The 22,078-nt window shown below is 49.8% G+C and overlaps 1 protein-coding gene across 1 annotated transcript in view; it reads left to right on the top strand.

Annotated features, from left to right (window-relative positions):
• ryr2a (ryanodine receptor 2a (cardiac)) overlaps positions 1–22,078 on the top strand; it is a 957,985-nt gene that overhangs the window by 698,070 nt on the left and 237,837 nt on the right. The window contains exons 47-51 of the mRNA XM_085980259.1: positions 4,338–4,458; positions 8,297–8,466; positions 15,519–15,739; positions 18,825–18,915; positions 19,575–19,715. Coding sequence (XP_085836385.1) covers positions 4,338–4,458; positions 8,297–8,466; positions 15,519–15,739; positions 18,825–18,915; positions 19,575–19,715 — 744 coding nt within the window. The remainder of the gene's footprint in view (positions 1–4,337; positions 4,459–8,296; positions 8,467–15,518; positions 15,740–18,824; positions 18,916–19,574; positions 19,716–22,078) is intronic.

The following is a 22,078-nucleotide window of genomic DNA, read 5'->3' on the forward strand; positions in this document are numbered from 1 at the left end:
TTCCGGGGAAAGACAAACATTCGTTCATGAGGCGTGGTATTAGTGGCCGTACACAATAGCGACCGTATCGAATGGAGCACATCCGAGAGGACTTCCTGCCAGCGGGAGATAGGGAGGCCCTTGGTCCTTAGAGCTAGAGTGACTGCTTTCCATACTGTCCCGTTCTCTCGCTCCACTTGGCCGTTACCCCGGGGGTTGTAGCTGGTGGTACGGCTCGTGGCGATCCCCCTGGACAGCATGTACTGGCGTAGCTCTTCACTCATGAAGGACGCCCCCCTATCCGTATGGATGTAGCTCGGCATACCGAACAGGCAGAACAGGCTGTTGAGGCATTTAATGACCGTGGCGCTGGTCATGTCTGGGCAGGGGAAGGCGAATGGGAACCGGGAGTATTCGTCCACAATGTTCAGGAAGTAAACATTACGGACGGGAGGGGGCCCTTGAAATCTAAGCTGAGCCGCTCAAAGGGCCGTGTAGCTTTGATTAAGTGGGCTCTATCTGGGCGGTAGAACCGAGGCTTGCACTCAGCGCAAGTGCGGCAGTTCCTGGTCAGGGACCGAACTTCCTCAATCGAGTAGGGTAAGTTACGGGACTTTATGAAGTGGAACAGCCGCGTGACCCCTGGGTGGCAGAGGTCGTTGTGGAGGGTCTGTAGCCGATCCCCGGTGGCGCTGGCACACATCCCTCGTGAGAGGGCGTCAGGGGATTCGTTAAGGGCCCCTGGCCGGTAAATGATGTCGTACTCGAAGGTGGAGAGCTCGATCCGCCACCTAAGAATCTTATCATTTTTAATCTTCCCCCTCTGTTTATTATTGAACATAAACGCTACCGACCGCTGGTCGGTAAGTAGGGTGAAGCGTTTGCCGGCTAGGTAGTGGCGCCAGTGGCGCACTGCCTCCACGATGGCTTGGGCCTCCTTTTCCACGGAGGAGTGTCTGATCTCGGGCCCTTGGAGGGTCCTCGAGAAGAAAGCTACGGGCCGCCCCGCCTGGTTGAGGGTGGCCGCCAAGGCGACGTCAGACGCATCACTTTCCACTTGAAATGGAGTGTTCTCGTCCACTGCCTGTAGCGTGGCCCGCTCAATATCCTGCTTAATGCTTTTGAAGGCGGCGTGGGCCTCAGCAGAGAGCGGGAAAGAGGATGCTTTCAAGAGGGGGCGGGCTTTGTCGGAGTAGTTGGGGACCCATTGGGAATAATAAGAAAATAACCCCAGGCACCTTTTCAGGGCTTTGGGAGTGTTGGGCAGGGGCAGCTCCCGTAGGGGGCGCAATCGGTCGGGGTCTGGTCCGATTTCCCCATTCTCCACCACGCTGCCTAGTATGCAGAGGCGCGTGGTGTTGTAAACGCACTTGTCCTCGTTGTAGGTGAGGTTGAGTTTTTGTGCGGTTTTCAGGAACCTCTCGAGGTTCGAGTCGTGATCCTGCTGGTTGTGACCGCAGATGGTGACGTTGTCGAGGTAGGGGAAGGTTGCCTGCAAGTGGTGGTCATCGACCATGCGGTCCATCTCCCTCTGGAAGACCGAGACCCCATTCGTCACCCCAAAGGTGACTCTGAGGAATTGGTAGAGGCGTCCGTTTGCCTCGAAGGCGGTGTACGGGCGGTCCTCTGGTCTGATAGGGAGCTGGTGGTACGCTGACTTGAGGTCGATGGTGGAGAACACCCGGTATTGGGCGATTTGGTTCACCATTTCTGATATGCGGGGTAGCGGGTAGGCGTCTAGTAGGGTGTACCTGTTGATCGTTTGACTATAGTCGATCACCATCCGTTTCTTCTCGCTACCCCTTACCACTACCACTTGGGCGCGCCACGGGCTGTTGCTGCGTTCAATAATGCGCTCTTTCAGGAGCCTGTCTACCTCGGTCGCGATAAACCGCCTGTCCTCCCAGCTGTACCTCCTGCTTTTGGTCGCTATTGGCCGGCAGTTAGGGGTAAGGTTCGCGAATAGCGAAGGCGGCTTTACCTTCAGGGTAGCCAGACCGCACACTGTGAGGGGCGGCTGGGACCCACCGTACTTGAGCGTGATGCTTTGGTGGTTGCACTGGAAATCCAGGCCCAAGATCACGCTCGCACATAGGTTCTTCATGATTAATACTTTAAAATTATCATATACAGTTCCGTTAATGCACAATTGTACTGTGCAGTAACCCAGAATGGTCGATGTCTGGGTTTTGTCAGCCATAGAGATGGTACCCTGAGTAGGGACCACCTTTAGGGAGAGTTGTTGTGCCAGTTCTGGGTGGATAAAGCTCTCCGTGCTTCCACTGTCAATTAAGCATTTAACCCGGCACCCGTTTACCTCGATGTCCACCATTGATCTGGATAGCGGGTGCGGCCTGGTCTGGTCCACTGTGACCGATGCCACTGTAGGGCCCTGATCGATACAAGATGGCGTCCACGCTGTCTGCTCACAAGATGGCGGACCCCACGAGGTCGGGCAAGATGGCGTACTAGATGGCCGCTCCCACGGCGCACACGCGGCGGTGGCGGGTTTTCCGGCGGTTGGTTTTCCGGCGGGGTTCCCTCTGCACACCTTCCCGAAGTGCCCCTTCTTACCGCACTTAAAGCAGGTGGTGCCTTTCGCCGGGCACAGGTTTCTGGTGTGCTTTGGCTGCCCGCAGAAGTAGCAGTTGGGTCCCTGACGCGTCGCGGCTGTCGTAGGGCTTCTGGGGGGAGAGCGGGGCCCAGCCGGTGTCGGGCTGTCGGGCGGGGAAGATGCCTTCCAAGATGGCAGCGCCCTCGGTGCACACGTGGCGGCGTGGACGGCGCGGGCTGAAGAGTAGGCGTCCGAGTTTCTCTGGGCCACATCCAGGGATCGCGCGGTGTCCGCAGCCTGTTTCAGGTCCAACCCCATTTTTTCCAGCAGTCTTTGCCGGATGTAAGTGGAGCTGAGGCCTGTGATGAAGGCATCGCGAACAAGCTCGTCAGTGTACACTGCGGCTTTTACATCTCGGCACTTGCAGTCTTTGCCAAGCATTTTCAGGGTGCTTAGGAACTCCTCCACCGATTCCCCAGGTCGCTGTGCGCGGGTGGCGAGCAGGTGCCTAGCATACACCTCATTCGTAGGCTGCTGGTAATGCGCCTTTAAGATGTCGCAGGCGGCCAGGTACGTCTCGGCGTCTTGGATGAGGGGGTAAACCCGGTGGCTTACCCAATTCCGCAGAATTCCGAGTCTCATCCTTGCAGCGTCCGTAGCGTCTTTGACGGCTGCGGAATTGTCCAGGAAGAATTCCATACACTCAAACCAGTGTCCGAAGCGTGCTGATGCGTCCGGAGCATGTTGATCCAAATCCAAACGTTTGGGTTTCAGGAGTTGATCCATAGTGTTGAAAAATAAGTTAATAAAATTGATGTGCCTCAATAATTCCGAGACTCGAAGTTAGCAGAACAAAAACAAGGCTTTTATTAACTTAGAACGTAACACGTAAGCGAGAAAGATGTCGTCCTTCTGGAGACTGAGGCCAGACTGAACTAGCTTACAAATGGGGCCAGGTATGGGCGGAGCCCTACACACAGCACATTCCAGCACATTCCAGTATACAATACAGCACATTCCAGTACACAATACAATGAGGTCTGGGGGAAGGGAAATGACACTGAAACCGATCTCAGTCACAGGCAGTGATGAATGGAAATATTTCATCACAATAAGATTGCTTTCTTTTAGAAAAACATTAACGGTCTTCATGATGTGGTCAATAAAACAAATTAGATTGTCATCATTGAGTATTTTGGGGATTTCTTGACCATATTGTTCGAAGAGATATTCCTGAATCAATAGTGACACAGACCGAAGTGTCTGTGAGAGAGAGTGCAAGCCCCAATGTTTACTTTCTCTCCAGTGTATTCACCACACTTCAAGGTTTAAATACCTCAAGACCTGAGACCTCTGTGTACTGCTCTCTTGCCTTTCTTCCTGCCATTGCTCTAAGTCAAGACCCACTGAAGACTGGAAACCCCATGATGTCATAATTAAAAGGGAGATTATCCAGATCCATACATTAAGTTGTAACAACATTTCATGAGTCCCACAAGGCAGGGTAGGCGATCCCGGAGGGGCCTGCTCAGGGGGCGGGCCGTCACAAAATTAAATAATAAAAAACCTTCTGTCATTTTTGGAGCAGCAGGTTTCAGATTAGCATTGGCAAAAGCCTTGGGATCTGATTGCCTTTCTGTTCTATTGGGTAGAGAGGACAGGCCTAAGAAATGGGAAGTGCAATAAATACCATAGAAAGAGGGAATGTCAACCTTAACAAAGCGCATTGGTACTCTTGTCTTCTACCACTTATGCATAGTTTCCCTATTTTAACTTTCATTTGTATTTTTTTTTATTACAATAGCTCATTAATGCTGGTAAAGGAGAGGCAATCCGAATTAAATCCATTCTCCGGTCCTTAATTCCACTGGAAGACCTGGAAGGAGTTGTCAGCATTCCCTTCCAGATGCCAACAGTAGCTAAGGGTGAGTTTACCACACTGTAAGGGGACTTTGGAAACTGCATGTTAATTAATTTTATCTGTAGATTATGAAATATTTAATTGTGCCGTAATATCAATAGAAGATTACTATCCATAAAATGAAAGAAGCAATTCTAAACACAATATATGTACTTTTGGAGCCCTGGCCAGTGTAGAGGGAAAAGAGGCAGTGAGTCGGTTAAGGTCTTGAGTTAGACCTGGTGAAAATAGTCTCTGATAATTTACGAAGCACTTATACTGCATGTTGTAAGCCTTCCTTTGTCAACAAGGATTATTGATTAGCTGAAGGAATTGCTGCACCATTATGTTCTAGCTTCTACCAACATATGATCGATGAGTGGGAACAAATCGGACATATTGGCTGCAATTTTACCTACCTTGGCAAGTCCATGGTGTGTAACGTCGATGGCGGGTCGCGGCCTCGCTGCTGGCTCCATCCTGGCCTCCGATATAACTTTCCCCCGATTGGGCTTGTTAAGCCCGCCCAGTGAGTTTCCCGGCCAATTGAAGGAAGCGGGTCTGATGATGCGTCATCAGCCGGTTTCCTTAAAGGGACCATGTGCAAATTTACTTTTGTGCTGTCAGCGTTATACAGCACTGAGGTGCTGCAAACACTGACAAGCACTGCACAGAGGTGCACGGCTGCACCCAGGCTCTCCCATAACTCCCTCCATATGCTTATGGAGGGAGTCATAGCACGCAGGGAGGTTCTTTTCCCTTCCAATGGGCGGAAGAGACCTCCCCAGGAGACCAACGCAGCCTGGTCACACATTGCACAGGAGGGCACAAGCAGGGATGTTGTCAGGAGGACCAGGCTACAGTGGCGCAAACCTTTCAATGATCTCAGTAGATCACAAAACGTTAGTATAAAGCCACACTCAACCTCATCCTGCTGTGCCACTCATCACATCCCCATCACTCTGTCTTCCCTACCCTACTCCTGCATATCCTTACTCACACTAACTTACCTTGCACCTCCACCCATCCCTCTCTATCTACAGTATCACTTCCCCATCTCACTAGCCATCCCTCACACTCACCCTCATCCTAGTGCAGTCATACCGACTAACAACACACAAGGGTAGGCACTTGGGTTTTTCAGCCAATGTTCATGTGAAGTTTCTGTTAATGTGGTGTCAAACCTTGAAATCTTTATTTTCAACACTTTGTGTTCTTGGACAGATTTGTGTGTACCTTTGAAAGTGGCTTAGTGAGTTGCAGTGAATGGTGAGACATAATGGTACCCCCCGTAATGGTGATGAGTATGAAAGGAATGGCTTGGGCATTGTAGGGATGTGTGTGGGGTGGTGCCATTTTGGCACATCATGTGGCAGCCAGGTTGTACAGCGTCAAGTGAAGTAAATCTAGCCATGGTGAGGCCATCCCTTGCGTCCCAGGCAGCAATGCGGTCGGGTGCTGATGCCCTCTGTCCTGTGCAGCATCAGTTGATTGCGGAGAAGGTTGTTGTGGTTGTTGGTGCTGCTGGTGTGCCTGGCGCTGCTGATGTTGAGGCTGATCATGGTCAGATTCTGAGGACCAAGGTGAGACAGTATAAAGTGCACCCATGCTGATGGAATAGATGGCAGGTGAAGTAGAGATGACAGAAGCAATCTGTCAATGGTAAGAGAGGTAATGAGGTCAGACTGGATGGAGACTTGTGTAAAGACTTGCAGCATTCTGAATCTGTAGTGGAAATGCAGTTTAGAGAAGCTAGTGGTTAAGGGAACATTTCTGAATCAGCTGGGAGCTTTGACTTGACATTTGAAGCTGTCAACTCATCAGCTGATTCAATGGCCAATGACCTCCCGCCTCAGCTTCACTGACAAGGCCTAGGCACAGTGGGAAACTGGTGGGCGACCTGTCAGATTCAAAAAGCTGGGGAAAAAAAGCATTGTTAAATGGCTGTAAAAAGCCACTAATGATTTGAATTGGGTTCCCTGCCGCTGCCTGTCGGGTCTGCTCAGCGCTGGCAGACCCGATATCAGGAAAGTCCAGTGTGTGCATTTTGACAGCAGGGTTCCTGATCCGCTGTCAGTCATTTTAAATTTCACAGCTGACCTGCCACCCATCCCATCCTCTGAGCGCCGACAAAATTCTGGCCATTATTCTCATAGTCAGCCTGCATTTGTTATAATAATGGCTTGATTCAAGCAATGGTTTTTAATCATGGTGGTGTCCAGATTATTTTGATTGGCAACTGTATCTCATATTTTAGAAGCAAAAGAGGCACTTAAGAGGTTATTAAAATAGATGTAGAAAGAACAATCTTGCAAAAAAAAGTACATGCTGTTGGAAATAAATAACTTGATATTCTGGATGCTGCTAGTATGTGCAAAGCATTAAAATTTATGGCTCAGAATTGTTTAATTTTAATGCGATGATAGGCAGTTTGATTGTGGATGAGAAATCTTAGTGAACTTATTTACATAAACTGCTGCATTGGAACAATATTTACATACTATTTTCTTTAAATGCAGTTTCCGGCAACACTGCTGATAAACCACTGCTGATTATAATTTGTTCCTTAAGCACAGAGATGATATCTATGAGCAATATAGAGGAATTGTGAGGTTACCTGGCCAGTTTGACCATATGAACAGACCGTTCACTCCCTTCCCATGTAATGACATTTAGCGATCTAAAAGTAGGGTCAGATAAAATACACTTATGCGGGAAAAAGAATATGGCACATCAAAAGGTTTGGCCTCATTTTTGATCCAACAGTGCAGCTAACAGTATAACTTGTGAGTACTCAAACTCACAAGTGAGTTAAACCAGTGTGCTTAATTGGAATGAAAATCAAATGGATTCTGTAATGTGTGGGCGATCTGCTCTGCCAGATTGCTGCCTGTATGGTGAAGTCAACATTTTTCTCCATTTTATTTGAATTAGTTTCAGGATCTTAAGTTGGATTCTTATTTTTTGGTACTTTTGATGGAGCATAATTGCTGCTGAAAGTCAAATAGGCTGAGTGACCTCTGAACTTGACATGTATTTCAGCTGTTTGATGGCTCAAACCCGTTGTTCCTTTGACTTTGACTGGTCCTACCATGTTTGCAGTGAAGCCTCGTACAAAGACTTTGCTATTTGTTGGCACACCTCAACAAGTGACAAAAAAAAATGAAGCAGGTTGTCTTTCTCAGCAACCTAATGACAAACTGGACAAAATATGAGGTGTAGCATCCACTGTAATTAACTGCCAGATGATTACATCTGTTATAGAGAAGATACATGGTGTAGAGTATAGGCTACAAAATGTATTCCACAAGCGAGCAGATCTTGATAATTTATACATTTTCCATTGTTTGTAAAATATTAAATTGATATGTCATGGAAATTATGGAAAGCTTACTATTTATCAGAGGTATGTGCAAATTTTTTCTCTAAGTACTTGCTCTGTTGACTTGCATGCGTCGGGTAAAATCTATCTGCTTACTGATCTCTGTTGGATGAAGGAATCATGCAATCCCTTGCTCCCATCTTACAGTGTAAATATTGGGTGGAGTGAGATGGCACTGTGAATTTGAAGAGCGGAACATGGGTTTAATTTCTCCTGCTCTGCTGGGTTTCCGGTTTCGTTACTGTGGGGCGGTGCTGAGAAGACTGGATGCTTCCCCAGGAGAAGGAGACGTCAGTGCGAGTGTTGTGGCTGACTTAGGAGCCACTTCGTCAGAACGGCGGTTGTTTGCTCAGCGGTAGGATATTTGAGAAAGGAAAAAAATAAAAAAAATAATGAAGTTTGTAAAAATCTTAGTGGGATTATCTGAGGAAAAGATTGTTAATATCTTCAATGCTTAGTAAATATATATGTTTCCATTTAGATGGGACAGTTGTGGAGCCAGACATGTCAGCAGGATTCTGCCCTGATCACAAAGCAGCCATGGTTTTGTTCCTGGAGAGAGTGTACGGGATTGAAGAGCAAGATTTCCTTTTACATCTGCTGGAGGTTGGCTTTCTGCCAGACCTCCGTGCTGCTGCCTCACTGGACACGGTGGGTAGATAAAAGGCCTCTGAGGTTTAATTGGTGTTATATCTCTACATGTTTCTGCCAATGTGATACAAGTATAGCAGTGATTCAGCAATTCACACTGAAAATAAACCTGTCTGACTGACTACTAAATAAAGAAATCAAGCCGTAATATCAACAGATACTTCCAGGTGAGTGGATTAAAAAAAAAATTATATTCATTTTCCGTGTTGTCACGAGGAGTTCGGTAAAGTGTGATGGTGGATGTGTATAATTTTCACACAGCCACTCTGTAGGGATTTTATTCATCAGCATTTTGGTAGGAATAATGGGCATATAAAACTTTAATAATATATCTACTTGAACTGTACATGCAGCAGTTTAATTGCAGAATTTGTCTTCCCAAAGTAGGGTTCTGTCTAGAGCGAAGACTTTGAGCAGCTTAAAACTAGAATGAAGTATTAATTTTTACAAGACTGTCACTTGTGGCAGTAAGTGTAGAGCACAATGTTAGCTTATAAAGGTGGAGCATTACTCAAGACATGCATCGGCAGAGCCTTAAAACCTATTGGAAAAATCACACAAGTCTATAACACATTGCTGCCTGTATATCTATATATATAAAACAGTATGTCTCTCTGTCTTTCTGTCTCTTTGTCTGTCCAGCTATACAATCAAAAGTTATAGAGCATACCTACACATATGTTATATCAAAAGAAAGCTCATCATTAGGGGACTCTTGTAGGCATATTTACTTTTTGGTCGGACAAAAATTGTGCCGACAGTATCCAAAAAACGTTCAAAATTCCGCTCATTACCCGCTCATTTGCATCGAGTGGGGGCGGGTTCATTGTGTGTGTGGGCGGGCCATCCTAGAGTTGAGTGACGTGATGATTGACCAATCCTACAGTTCAGTGACCTGACGGTTGACCAATCGGTGCGTGTGTGGGCGGGCCTTATCATTTTGAACTGAGGTGAGTGTCAGCCATCTTGATTCGTAAGTTTATTTTTTTTTCCCCACTTTCAGCGTGTTTCTTTTCAAATCTAGATTTCCAGCAAAAAAAAAAATTTGCTTTTAAAACACAAATTGTAAAAGTTAATTAATTTGTAAATCTTTTCTCTAACCTCTATAATTTTCCTACCTTTCACCGTTTTTGCAGGCCTGGAAGCCTGGGCCTCTGTTGCCCAGCCACGCCCGAGCTAGGCACCATCCCTCCCGCTGGGCCCGCCCGCGATCGCCGCCATCTTTGTAAAGGCTGGCGGCACGGGACTGGGCCGAGCGTAGCCATCGCCGCCATTTTGGTAAAGGCTGGCGGGGCGGGAGGGAGCCTAGCGGGAGGTGAATTGCGGTCACTGCAGGGCTCGGGCCCAGCTGATCGGGCGCTCATCAGGGGTCGGCCCGCAACACATCGACCGGAGGAGCGGCGGCTCTCTCTCTCCTTCCCCGTGCGGCGCGCAGGCCCAGCCGCAATCGGCGGTCTTGAAGCCGCGGCTCGGGACGGCGTGGGGCGCGGCTGATGAGGGCGTGGGGCGGGGCTCGGGCTGACCGGGGGCGCTGCGCTCGGCTGGGCCATGTCAGTGCGTGGGGCGGCACGGAGCTCCGCAGAGCCATCGCCGGCAGAGGGGAGAGGGTCTGCTGGCTCCCCCCCTCACTTTCTCCTCCCCTCCCCCCTCCTTCCCCCCCCACACCCTTCCCAGCCCCCCCTTTCCCCCCTTCCCCCCCTCCCCCCTCCCCTCCCTTCCCCCCTCCCCTTCCCCCCTCCCTCCCCTCCCCCTCCCCTTCCTCCCCCTTCCCGCCTCCTCCTCCCCTTCCTCCCCCTTCCCGCCTCCCCCTCCCACCACTTCCTCCCCTTCCCTCTCCTCCTCCTCCCCCGTCGCTCTCTCTCTTCCCCCCCAGTCGCTCTCTCTCTTCCCCCCCAGTTGCTCTCTCTCTTCCCCCAGTTGCTCTCTCTCTTCCCCCAGTCGCTCTCTCTCTTCCCCTAGTCGCGCTCTCTCTTCCCCCCAGTCGCGCTCTCTCTTCCCCCCAATCGCTCTCCTCCCCCCAGTCGCTCTCTCTCTTCCCCCCAGTCGCTCTCTCTCTTCCCCCCAGTCGCTCTCTCTCTTCCCTCCAGTCGCTCTCTCTCTTCCCCCCAGTCGCTCTCTCTCTTCCCCCCAGTCGCTCTCTCTCTTCCCCCCAGCCGCTCTCTCTCTTCCCCCCAGCCGCTCTCTCTCTTCCCCCCAGTCGCTCTATCTCTTCCCCCCAGTCGCTCTCTCTCTTCCCCCCAGTCGCTCTCTCTTCCCCCCCAGTCGCTCTCTCTCTTCCCCCCCAGTCGCTCTCTCTCTTCCCCACAGTCGCTCTCTCTCTTCCCCCCAGTCGCTCTCTCTCTTCCCCCCAGTCGCTCTCTCTCTTCCCCCCGTCGCTCTCTCTCTTCCCCCCAGTCGCTCTCTCTCTTCCCCCCCAGTCGCTCTCTCTCTTCCCCCCAGTCGCTCTCTCTCTTCCCCCCCCCAGTCGCTCTCTCTCTTCCCCCCAGTCGCTCTCTCTCTTCCCCCCAGTCGCTCTCTCTCTTCCCCCCAGTCGCTCTCTCTCTTCCCCCCAGTCGCTCTCTCTCTTCCCCCCAGTCGCTCTCTCTGTCTCTTCCAACAACAACATGCCCTCGAAAAAGCCTCGGCACCGCCGGGCACTCCAGCTAGTCTATATATATAAAACAGTATGTCTCTCTGTCTCTCTGTCTTTCTGTCTCTCTGTCTGTCCGGCTATACAATCAAAAGTTATAGAGCGTACCTACACATATGTTATATCAAAAGAAAGCTCATCATTAGGGGACTCTTGTAGGCGTATTTACTTTTTGGTCGGACAAAAATTGTGCCAACGGTATCCAAAAAACGTTCAAAATTCCGCTCATTATCCGCTCATTTGCATCGAGTGGGGGCGGGTTCATTGTGTGTGCGGGCGGGCCATCCTACAGTTGAGTGACATGATGATTGACCAATCCTACAGTTTAGTGACCTGACGGTTGACCAATTGGTGCGTGTGTGGGCGGGCCTTATCATTCTGAACTGAGGTGAGTGTCAGCCATCTTGATTCGTAAGTTTATTTTTTTTTCCCACTTTCTGTGTGTTTCTTTTCAAATCTAGATTGCCAGCAAAAAAAAAGTTGCTTTTAAAACACAAATTGTTTTAAAAAAAAGTTAATTAATTTGTAAATCTTTTCTCTAACCTCTATAATTTTCCTACCTTTCACCGTTTTTGCAGGCCTGGAAGCCTGGGCCTCTGTTGCCCAGCCACGCCCGAGCTAGGCACCGCCCCTCCCGCTGGGGCCGCCCCGCGATCGCCGCCATCTTTGTAAAGGCTGGCGGCGCGGGACTGGGCCGAGCGTAGCCATCGCCGCCATTTTGGTAAAGGCTGGCGGGGCGGGAGGGAGCCTAGCGGGAGGTGAGTTGCGGTCACCGCGGGGCTCGGGCTCAGTTGATCGGGTGCTCATCAGGGGTCGGCCCGCAACACATCGACCGGAGGAGCGGCGACTCTCTCCTTCCCCGTGCGGCTCGCAGGCCCAGCCGCAATCGGCGGTCTTGAAGCCGCGGCTCGGGAGGGCGTGGGGCGGGGCTCGAGAGGGCGTGGGGCGGGGCTCGGGAGTGTGGGGCTTGGGCTGACCGGAGCACTGCGCTCGGCTGGGCCATGTCAGTGCTTGGGGCGGCACGGAGCTCCGCGGAGCCATCGCCGGCAGAGGGGAGAGGGTCTGGTGGCTCCCCCCTCCCTTTCTCCTCCCATCCCCCCTCCTTTCCCCCCCCCACACCCTTCCCACCCCCTCTTGCCACCCCCTCCCCATCCCGTTCCCCCCTACCCCCCCTTCCCTTCCCTTCCCTCCCCTCCCCTTCCCTTCCCCGCCTCTCCTCCCCCTCCCTTCCCCTCTCCCCCTCCCCTTCTCCCCCTTCCCCCCTCCCCTCCCCCTCCCTTCCCTCACTTCCTCCCCTTCCTCCCCCTTCCCCTCCCCCTCCCCCTCCTCCCCCGTCGCGCTCTCTCTTCTCCCCCGTCGCGCTCTCTCTTCCCCCCAGTCGCTCTCTCTCTTCCCCCCAGTTGCTCTCTCTCTTCCCCCCAGTCGCTCTCTCTCTTCCCCCCAGTCACTCTCTCTCTTCCCCCCAGTCGCTCTCTCTCTTCCCCCTGTCGCTCTCTCTCTTCCCCCCAGTCGCTCTCTCTCTTCCCCCCAGTCGCTCTCTCTCTTCCCCCAGTCGCTCTCTCTCTTCCCCCCAGTCGCGCTCTCTCTTCCCCCCCAGTCGCTCTCTCTTCCCCCCCCAGTCGCTCTCTCTCTCTCTTCCAACAACAACATGCCCTCAAAAAAGCCTCGGCACAGCCGGGCACTCCAGCTAGTATTACATAAAATTAGTGACACCACTGCAGTATCAGTTTTCAATCTTTATATCATACATCCCCACTGCACAACTGGTCTCTTTCCAGGCCCTTGAGAGGGTGCAGAGGAGATTTACCAGAATGGTTCCGGGGATGGGGGACCTTAGTTACAATGACAGGTTGGAGAATGCGGATTTGTTTTCATTAGAGCAAAGTAAGTTGAGGGGTGATTTGATAGAGGTGTACAAGATTATGACGGGTTTGGATAGGCTAGACGGGGAAAGGCTGTTCCCACTAGTTGATGGTACAAGGACTAGGGGACACAGATTTAAGGTTTTGGGCAAGAGATACAGGGGGGACGTGAGGAAAAACTTTTTTACGCAGAGAGTGATGATGACCTGGAATTCACTGCCGATGGAATTGGTGGAAGCGGAGACACTCAATGTTTTCAAGGGGAGACTGGATAGGCACTTGAGGGAAATAAACTTGCAGGGCTACAGGGATAGAGGGGGGAATGGGACTGACTGGATTGCTCTACAGAGAGCCGGCATGGACTCGATGGGCCGAATGGCCTCCTTCTGTACCGTTATGACTCTATGACCAGGAATGGCACTTCCAAAATAACAAGTGAGGGGTAATTTTACGAATTCACATTTCCAACGCAGAGCCTCACCCACTGTGAGCACATATTGGGAATTTGGGCGTATGATCCCCATGATTTTGCCTCCATTTAATATCAATGGGCTCGATTTTCCAAGCCCCGAGGAGGTGGGAGTGGTGGGAAAATTGCAGAATCGGGGGGCAGGAATCCCGCCTTCAATCCGCCTCTGTGCCAATGCCCCAGGAGGCGGGTATCCGACCTGTGCTGGGAGCCGCCTCCCCGAGGCGGGAAGGGGATTAGTGCCAATTAACTGCCTGTTAACAGGTAGTTAACAGGCAGTTTTTTGCCTAATCCCTATTTTTAGCCCTGAAGTGTGGGCTGTCCCACGGCTCCGAACCACAGCAAGTTAGCGAGGTGGGCCGTCGGTCTGCAGGGGTTGGAGGGGTCGAGATGTCTGTTGTGCAGGTGAATGATGGGTGCATGTGTGCAGAGGTAAGTGTGTGAGGTAAGTGTAAAGTGTATTAATAAGTTTTACTTACCTTTACTTTCTCCTGCAGGCTTCCTCCCTTCAGGTACAATAGCAAAATACTGCGGATGCTGGAAATCTGAAATAACAACAGAAAATGCTGGAAACACTCAGCAGGTCAGGCAGCATCCGTGGAGAGAGAAACAGAGTTAACGTTTCAGGTCTGGGTCCCAGGTTAACTCTGTTACTCTCTCCATGGATGCTGCCTGACCTGCTGAGTGTTTCCAGCATTTTCTGTTGTTATTCCTCCCTTCAGGTCTCTGGAGTCCCTCAGCTCACCGGCACAGAAAGCAGAATGGCCGCTGAACTGTCAAAAGCTGCAGCCTCTGCTTTCTGGTCTGGAGAGATCTCTAACTGAGTCTGAGTAGAAGGACTCAAGTTAGAAGACAGATTGTCAGTGTTTGACAGCTTCACAGAGCGGTCAAACGCTGATTTTTCATCTGTCAAAAGCTCTTGACAAATGAAATGTCAATCGCTGACGTCACCAGTAACCAGGTGTCCCTTAATTGGCCTGCTGAGCCCGCTGGGCGGGCTTAACAAGGTCAATGAAGGGAAAAGGGGTTGGCCACAAGTCGATGGAGGCGGGACTGCAACCCAAAAAGTGGGAGTCCCGCCTCCAAAAGCTTCCCATTGACAAAATCGAGCCCAATGTTTTTTCCCTCCCAGCAGGTAAGACTTCACTGTGAGAATGTATATTCATATAAGTCCCCAGTTGGTGTCTATAGTGGAAAATAGGTTAAGGTCACTTTATTAGGAAAACCCATTAATTGTATGGTTGATGTTAGATCCCTAACAGCGTTACATCATCATTCTGAGTTGAGCAAGCCAGTGACAGCCATGAGGGCGGTTTACATACATGTTTTAATTGAAGGGGAAATTATACCAGTTTGCAAAGTACAGAACAAGAATGCTGGCACTGCCGAAACTAAAGAGCTGCAACAAAACAACGACAGATTATTGCAATCCATGAGCATGAATAATGAACAAAATTAAAGTGCTTGCGTCTTGGTAAAAATATTGGTAGGTTGGCTGATACGAGTCACTGGTAGCCACATATTGTGCACACCCTGTTTCATACAAGAGGTGTGGCATTGGTACAGTAGATCTACATTCTTTATGCTGGCATTATATGTAAGTTATGTCTAACCAAATGGTAGAGAATGAATGGATGCCAACTTCTCTTTCGCCTGCACGATCATTGTGCATGCTATTACATGTTTGAATGTTTCACAACCAGTTCTGTTCCAATCAACAACCGATTGAAATAACAAATGGGGTGGGATTATGGAAACAGAGTATGTGTGGGCAGGGGTTGCCAGTACACAGTTTATCAGAGAAACCGACTTTGGGCAGATTCGACTTGGGGTTACAGTAGTAAAGTGTCTGAGGGATATGGGCTTCCTAGGAAAGAATGATAGGGGAAAGGTTTTACCTATGTTAGGACATGCAGGATGGCAACCAGAACAGGATGTCCATTGTAGTGGTTTATTGGGGTAGGAGGAATTTTTGAGCAGGATTTCTCAAGCTCATCTCTCTGCCCAGACTAAGGGCACGTGATTGCTGTTACTGGGTGGATAAAATGCAGTAACTGCAACCATGTTTGCTTGTTCTTTTCTTAATCCTTAGGCTGCCTTGAGTGCTACAGATATGGCATTGGCACTGAATCGCTACTTGTGCACTGCTGTTTTGCCGCTGTTAACTAAGTGTGCCCCACTCTTCGCTGGCACTGAACATCATGCGTCCCTTATTGATTCCTTGTTGCACACTGTCTACAGGCTGTCTAAAGGATGCTCCCTCACTAAGGCCCAGAGGGATGCCATTGAGGAATGCTTACTTGCAACCTGTGGGTAAGTTAAAAGATAAGATTTGCTATGGAGTACAATCGAATATTTTAGGTTTAAGCATAATTTTGTGTTTTTGGGTGTCTTCTAATTTTGATTTCAGATCAATTATGGCTGAAATTTATTCTATCAGTTAGAGAACAGTAGTCTAACCTTACACTATGTAGATACCTGATGAGTCCACATTAGGAATACCTTTGAAATTCTTAGGCCAGAATTTTGGGGGCGGGTCCACTGTCAAAGTAGTAAAGATTGACAGCGGGTAGGAAACCCGCTGTCAACCCGCCTCCACGCGAGTCTCCCAGGTGTCGGGTCTCTCAGCGGAGAACTGACCCGACACCAAACAGCGGGGGAGACAACTGAGATCATTAAATGGCTTGTTAGGAGCCAATTTAATACTATTTTGAGGCTTCCTTCCAATTTTATGTTCTCCCCCAGGGATTACCCGCTGCTCGGGGAACACGCCAGCTCACTCTGGCGTGAGTTGAGTCTGCCCTGATGTTTCTGATAAGCTGACAGCTGCAGAAGTGGTGTAGAGGATGCCATTTTGCAGATGGTCAGTTTTAGAGCGCAGACACTTTTGGTTACTTCATTTGTAATACATATAGAGATTTCTTTAGCTTGCAAGTGTTTAGAGGCAACTGTATGTCCAGTGTCAGCTCATTGGAACAACCTCTCTCACCATTGACAGATCGCTTCTGTCATCTCACCTGCAGCTGACATCTATTGCAGCAAAATCGGTGCCCTTGCAAAAATCAGACCTTGGTCCTCTGAATCCTTCCACGATCAGCCCCAACACCGATATTACCAGGCACACCAACATCACCAACAACATTACCAACCTTCTCCGCCATCACCTGATGCTGCACAGGACAAAGGGCATCAGCCCCTGACAACACTGCTGCCCGGGAGGCCAGCGATGGCATCACCATGGCCAGATTTACTTCACTTGACGCTGTTAACCATGGCTGCCACATGATGTGACAGGTTGACGCCATCCCACACCAGCACCGTGAAGCATCCCTTTAATGTCCAAGCCATTCCACGCACACTCATCACTATAGCGGGGGGTGGGGGGGGGGAGTTATGTCTGAACATTCACTAGAACTTAGTAAGACACTTCTCAAGGTGCGCTCCGATCTGTCCAATAAGGGCCAGTGTTGGAAATATAGATTTCACCGTATGACAACACATTACTAGAAACTTCACATGGACATTGGCTAAACCTCTCAAGTGCCTACCCTTGTGTGTTGTTAGGTGGTATGCTTGCAGTAGGATGAGGGTGAGTGTGAGGGGTGGCTAGTGAGATGGAGAAGTGATAAAGTAGGTAGAGAGGGTTGGGTGGAGGTGCAAGGTAAGTTGGTGTGAGTAAGGGTGTGCAGGAGAAGGGTATGGAAGGCAGAGTGATGGGGATGTGTTGAGTGGCACAGCAGGGTGAGTTTGAGTGTGGCTTTGCAGTAACATTTCGTGATCTACTGAGGTCATTGAAAGGTTTGCGCCGCTGCAGCCTGGGACTCCTGATGACATCCCCGCTTTTGCCCTCCTGTGTAATGTGCAACCAGGCTGCGTTGGTGTCCAGGGGAGGTCTCTTTCGTCCTTGGAAGGGAAGAGAACCTCTCTGCGTGCTGTGACTCCCTCCATAAGCATATGGAGCGAGTAATTTGAGAGCCTGGGTGCAAGCGTCCACCTTTGTGCAGTGATTGTCAGTGTTTGCAGCACCTCACTGCTGTCAAACACTGACAGAACAACTGTCAAACTCCATGTGGCCGTTGTCCCTTTAAGGAAACCGGCTGATGACGTGTCATCAAATGACATCATCAGACCCGCTTCCTGTTATTTGGCCGGGAAGCCCGCAGAGTGGGCTTAACAAGGCCAATCAAGGGAAAAATCCCTTTGACAGAGCGGCTACAGCCAGGATCGTGACTAGAACCCGGAAACCAGCTCTCCCGCCACCATCCCGATACCGCTGATAAAATCACGGCCTTAGCATCCCATCTAAAGTACATTGATGGTTAGTGCTGCTCTGAACTTTTCTGTCTTGTTGCTTCTAAGTTCCAAATATGCCTCCCACACGCTCTTCCTCCTTCCTGTCATATTGCAGTCAGCACAATCTCCTACTGTAATTCATTTTGCCCCCAGATTCTCAAAATTATGGAACTCCTCATCCCCTCAATCTCTCCTACAATCCAGAGGCTTTTAAGACCCAAACTTAGCATAATCTAATCATTACTACAGGTAGACTATCCTTTATCCGAAAACCTCGGGACCAGCCGTGTTTCGGTTTTAGGAAAATTTCGGATTTCGGAAGGTGCGCGAAAACACTTCGGTTTTCAGAGGTAATTTGGTTTTCGGGAGTGCGGATAAAGGATACACTATCCCTTATCCGAAAGGGTGGGATAAATAACGACTATAAATACTGTAGTTACAGGGATAAATACTGTAGTACAGTTTATTTGTAAGGAAAACATTCAGTAAAACTTCAAACATGTACAGCGGGGGGGTCAGGGGTCGGTGGGGGTCGGGTTCGGCCGGGGGGTCGGGGTTGGGGGTCGGCGGGGCTCGTGGTCGTGCGCATTTCGGTTTTCAGAAGTCATGCTTTGCTCCACTTTCGGCTTTCAGAGGTTTTCTGGTTTCGGATGTGCGGATAAAGGCTGGTACACTTACGCTGAGCGATTTCGGTTTTCAGAAGTGCGGAAAAATGCTACACTATCCCTTATCCGGCTAGGCCTGTAAGTCGTGCGCCACTCTGGTCATGTCGTGCGCACGACTTACGCTGACCGAAAAAACCTTCGGTTTTTAGAGGGTTTCGGTTTTCGGAAGTCCGGATAAAGGGTAGTCTACCTGTACCTGGTTTACCTTGTGTATTCTTTGCTCATTTTGCCCATGGTGTTGTCCTCCACTTACGGGTCTTGGCCCTTACTTTAGTTTTTCAATTTAAAAAAAGGAATAATAATATTCATGCAACATTGTGTTGAGGGACTATGTCACTATTGTGTTGCTGTATGTAGAATTGTCTTAGTGTTACTGTAGTGATAAGTATAAGAAGGAATCATATCCATATCTCATCCTAGAGAATTCCCTTTCTACACAGCCAATTACGACCATCCATGATGCAGCATCTGTTGAGGAGATTAGTATTTGATGTCCCCCTGCTGAATGAACATGCAAAGATGCCTCTAAAAGTAAGTTTATGTTTTGCTAAAATATGATCCGTTCTTTAAAGCCTCGCAATTATTGTTGCTGATATTAGTGGGAGAATGCTTAATGTGTTCATACAACATTCCTTTGTCTGCTATTTTTAATTTACAAACAAAAGAACAATTACTGAACAAACTTGAATTTAATATTAATAGGGAACAGTGCTGCAGATTTGCTGCTTCCCTATATGAGGGACAGAGGGTAGTAATGAAGCATTTGAGGGCAAGGCACCCTGATATGCTCTTGCGCTTAGCAAGAGTAGCTTTATCAGAAGCCTGGTATCATGCATGGCCCACCGGATGCTACAATAGGAGGAGAAAAAGCACATAAGAAATAGAACAAAATAGAACAAAATGAAATGAATAGAGCAGTTTGCTTATGAAATGATGAAAACAGCATTGCACTAAAACCGTCGTAAGCCTTTTGAGTCAAGAAATGACCTCGCCTCTGGTCCTTTTGCCACTCTTGTAGCCCTACCAACGGTGTGTTCTTGGTGGAGGCCTGGGAACAGGTTATCTGCCTGCTTTCTTCTCTGGGAATGGTGCGTGTTATACAACGGGGGTGGGAAAAGGAACGGAATTAGTGTAATTTTAAAAAAAAGTAATTTTTATTCAGTAACCAGCTTGTCACCCTTCTCTTCCAGTTATTGACCAATCATTATGAAAGATGTTGGAAGTATTACTGTCTCCCTGGAGGCTGGGGGAGCTTTGGAGCAGCTTCAGAAGAAGAGCTTCACTTGTCCAGGAAGTTGTTCTGGGGTATTTTTGATGCTCTGTCCCAGAAGGTACCTTTGCCGGGAAAACAAAATCTTGGATTTCTGTTTTATCATCCACCATACCAACAGCTCTTTTTAAACAACCTTATTTTTTAAAATTAAAGTCGACTTCACTAATACTGTCTGGAGCAATAGTTCAGAAAACAGTCTTCAGATGGTAGGTCCATTCCGTTTTATTTAATAATTAGAGTATCTAATTATAGGTAGTCTTCATCGCTCAAACAATAATGGTGGAAAGCAGACTCCTTTTGTTCTGAGAAAATGCCACTTCCATTCTCTCCTTTTAAAAGATTTTTGCCTAGAAATTCGGTTGGTTGCGCCAGCGATTAGCGCCTAATGAGCCCGAGATTTGGGGCATTACCCAATTTTCGGCCAGGCGCAGTGATCCCAGCGCCTCCTGCCATATTGAGTAGCCTTTTAGCGCTGGTGCTAATTCTTTGCGCCCGCGAGCGGGCGCAGTCAGATCATGACGTCATTCCATTGTGCAACGCCTTTTTGGCGCCCCGGACTGGAAATTCAGTGGCGCCCCCCTCCGTTCTGCCTGGCGCTATTAGTGACAGTTGGATGGAACGTTACCAGGTCCTTCTCGGACTCGGGGGGCGCTCTTTAAAGGGGACAGCACTAGTATAAAAGTGGCAGCCATTTGGCCTGGCCATCCTGCTCGCTGCTGGAGAGAGTTGCAGACCTTCAGTTGCAGAGAGTTCTTCTCATTGAGCCAGAGGAGCCTTGGGACCTTCCGCCCAGTTTGATCCTGAGAGATTACTGCGTCTTACTCGTCTGACAGAATAATGGGAGCTGCTTTGGAGGGGAACGTCATCCTGGCTGAACAACTGGCAAGGGCACAGAGACGGAGGGAGAGAGGGCCGGGTTTGGCCAGAAGGAGGAGGGCCAATGGACGTTGCCAAATCCAACCATACGCTGCCAGGGTTTTTAGGCAGCAGGTCTCATACCTTACCATTTCGGAGGAGCAGTGTCTGCGAAGGCTCAGATTCGGTAAGGATGTTGTGACTGAGCTGTGCCACCTGCTTGCTCAGGCTCTGCAGCCGCGGCTACAGTGCAGGACCTCTCTGTCGGTGGCCGTGAAAGTCACTGTTGCCCTCAACTTTTACGCCAGCGGCTCGTTTCAGGCAGCAACTGGGGACATCTCAAATATCTCACAATTTGCGGTGCATTGCTGCATCCGGCAAGTGACAGCTGCCCTCTATAAAAGGAGGCGCGAATTAATCACCTTCCCTGTGACCCTAGAGAAGCAGGGGGAGCGCACGCAGGGCTTCGCGGCTATTGCAGACTTCCCCATGGTGCAGGGGGCCATTGATTGCACACACGTGGCTTTGCGGGCGCCAATACAGAATCCTGAGGAGTTCCGCAACCGCAAGGGGTTCCACTCCCTTAATGTCCAGCTGGTCTGTGATCACCGGCAGATGATCATGGCGGTCGACGCACAATTCCCTGGCAGCAGCCATGACGCGTTCATCCTGCGGGAGACCTCAGTGGCTGACCTTTTTGAGGCCCCGGCTCACCCACGAGGCTGGCTTCTTGGCGACAAGGGCTATCCTCTCTGCCCATGGCTCATGACCCCGCTCCGTTTGCCCAGCACCCCGGCAGAAGAGCATTACAACAACAGCCATCAGGCGACCAGGAACATTGTGGAGCACACAATTGGTGTGCTGAAGCAGCGTTTCCGTTGTCTAGACCATTCGGGGGGCGCCCTACAGTACTCGCCGGAGCATGTGGCGCGCATCGTCGTTGTCTGCTGCATGCTCCACAACCTGGCCATCCGACGCACCCAGCCAATGCCAGCCGACCCTCAAGGTCCAGCAGAGCAGGCGGACGAGGAGGAGGAGGAGGAGGAGCATGCGGACGAGGAGGATCAGGAGGAGGAGGAGCATGCGGAGGAGGAGGAGGAGGAAGATGGGAGGGCTCCAGAAACTGGAAGGGCCGTTCGTTAGAGGCTCATAAGGACTCAGTTCTAGGCCCCTCAGACGGAATGCTGGCTGTGATTGGAACAGCGCCCTTCGGTTCGCAGTAAGCCTATGAAGGCCACCATGATTGTAAATAGTCTACAGCTCCATTGTAAATAAAACATTTTCTTTATTTTCAAACAAGTGCTTCCTTCCAGCATGACAACGTAATGGTAACAGAAATCATAACTAACAAACGAACAGATAACTGTCTGACAACCCGGCGAGACTAACCAAAACATAACAAACAAACACAGCAGGTGTGGACGACCTTCAATTCGAAAAAAGACATGTCTTAGCACCTCCCTCTACTGTTGACCCCTTGATGGCGACCGACTCCTCTTACGAGGTCGGCCCCTTCCCTCCCTGCAGCTCCTCTGTAATTGGACCCCAGTGGCTGCGTCAAGGCTG

The sequence above is a fragment of the Somniosus microcephalus genome, chromosome 3, assembly GCF_052327205.1.
Source record: "Somniosus microcephalus isolate GS21.2 chromosome 3, FLI_Smic_1.0, whole genome shotgun sequence".
In the NCBI taxonomy this organism is placed as follows: domain Eukaryota; kingdom Metazoa; phylum Chordata; class Chondrichthyes; order Squaliformes; family Somniosidae; genus Somniosus; species Somniosus microcephalus.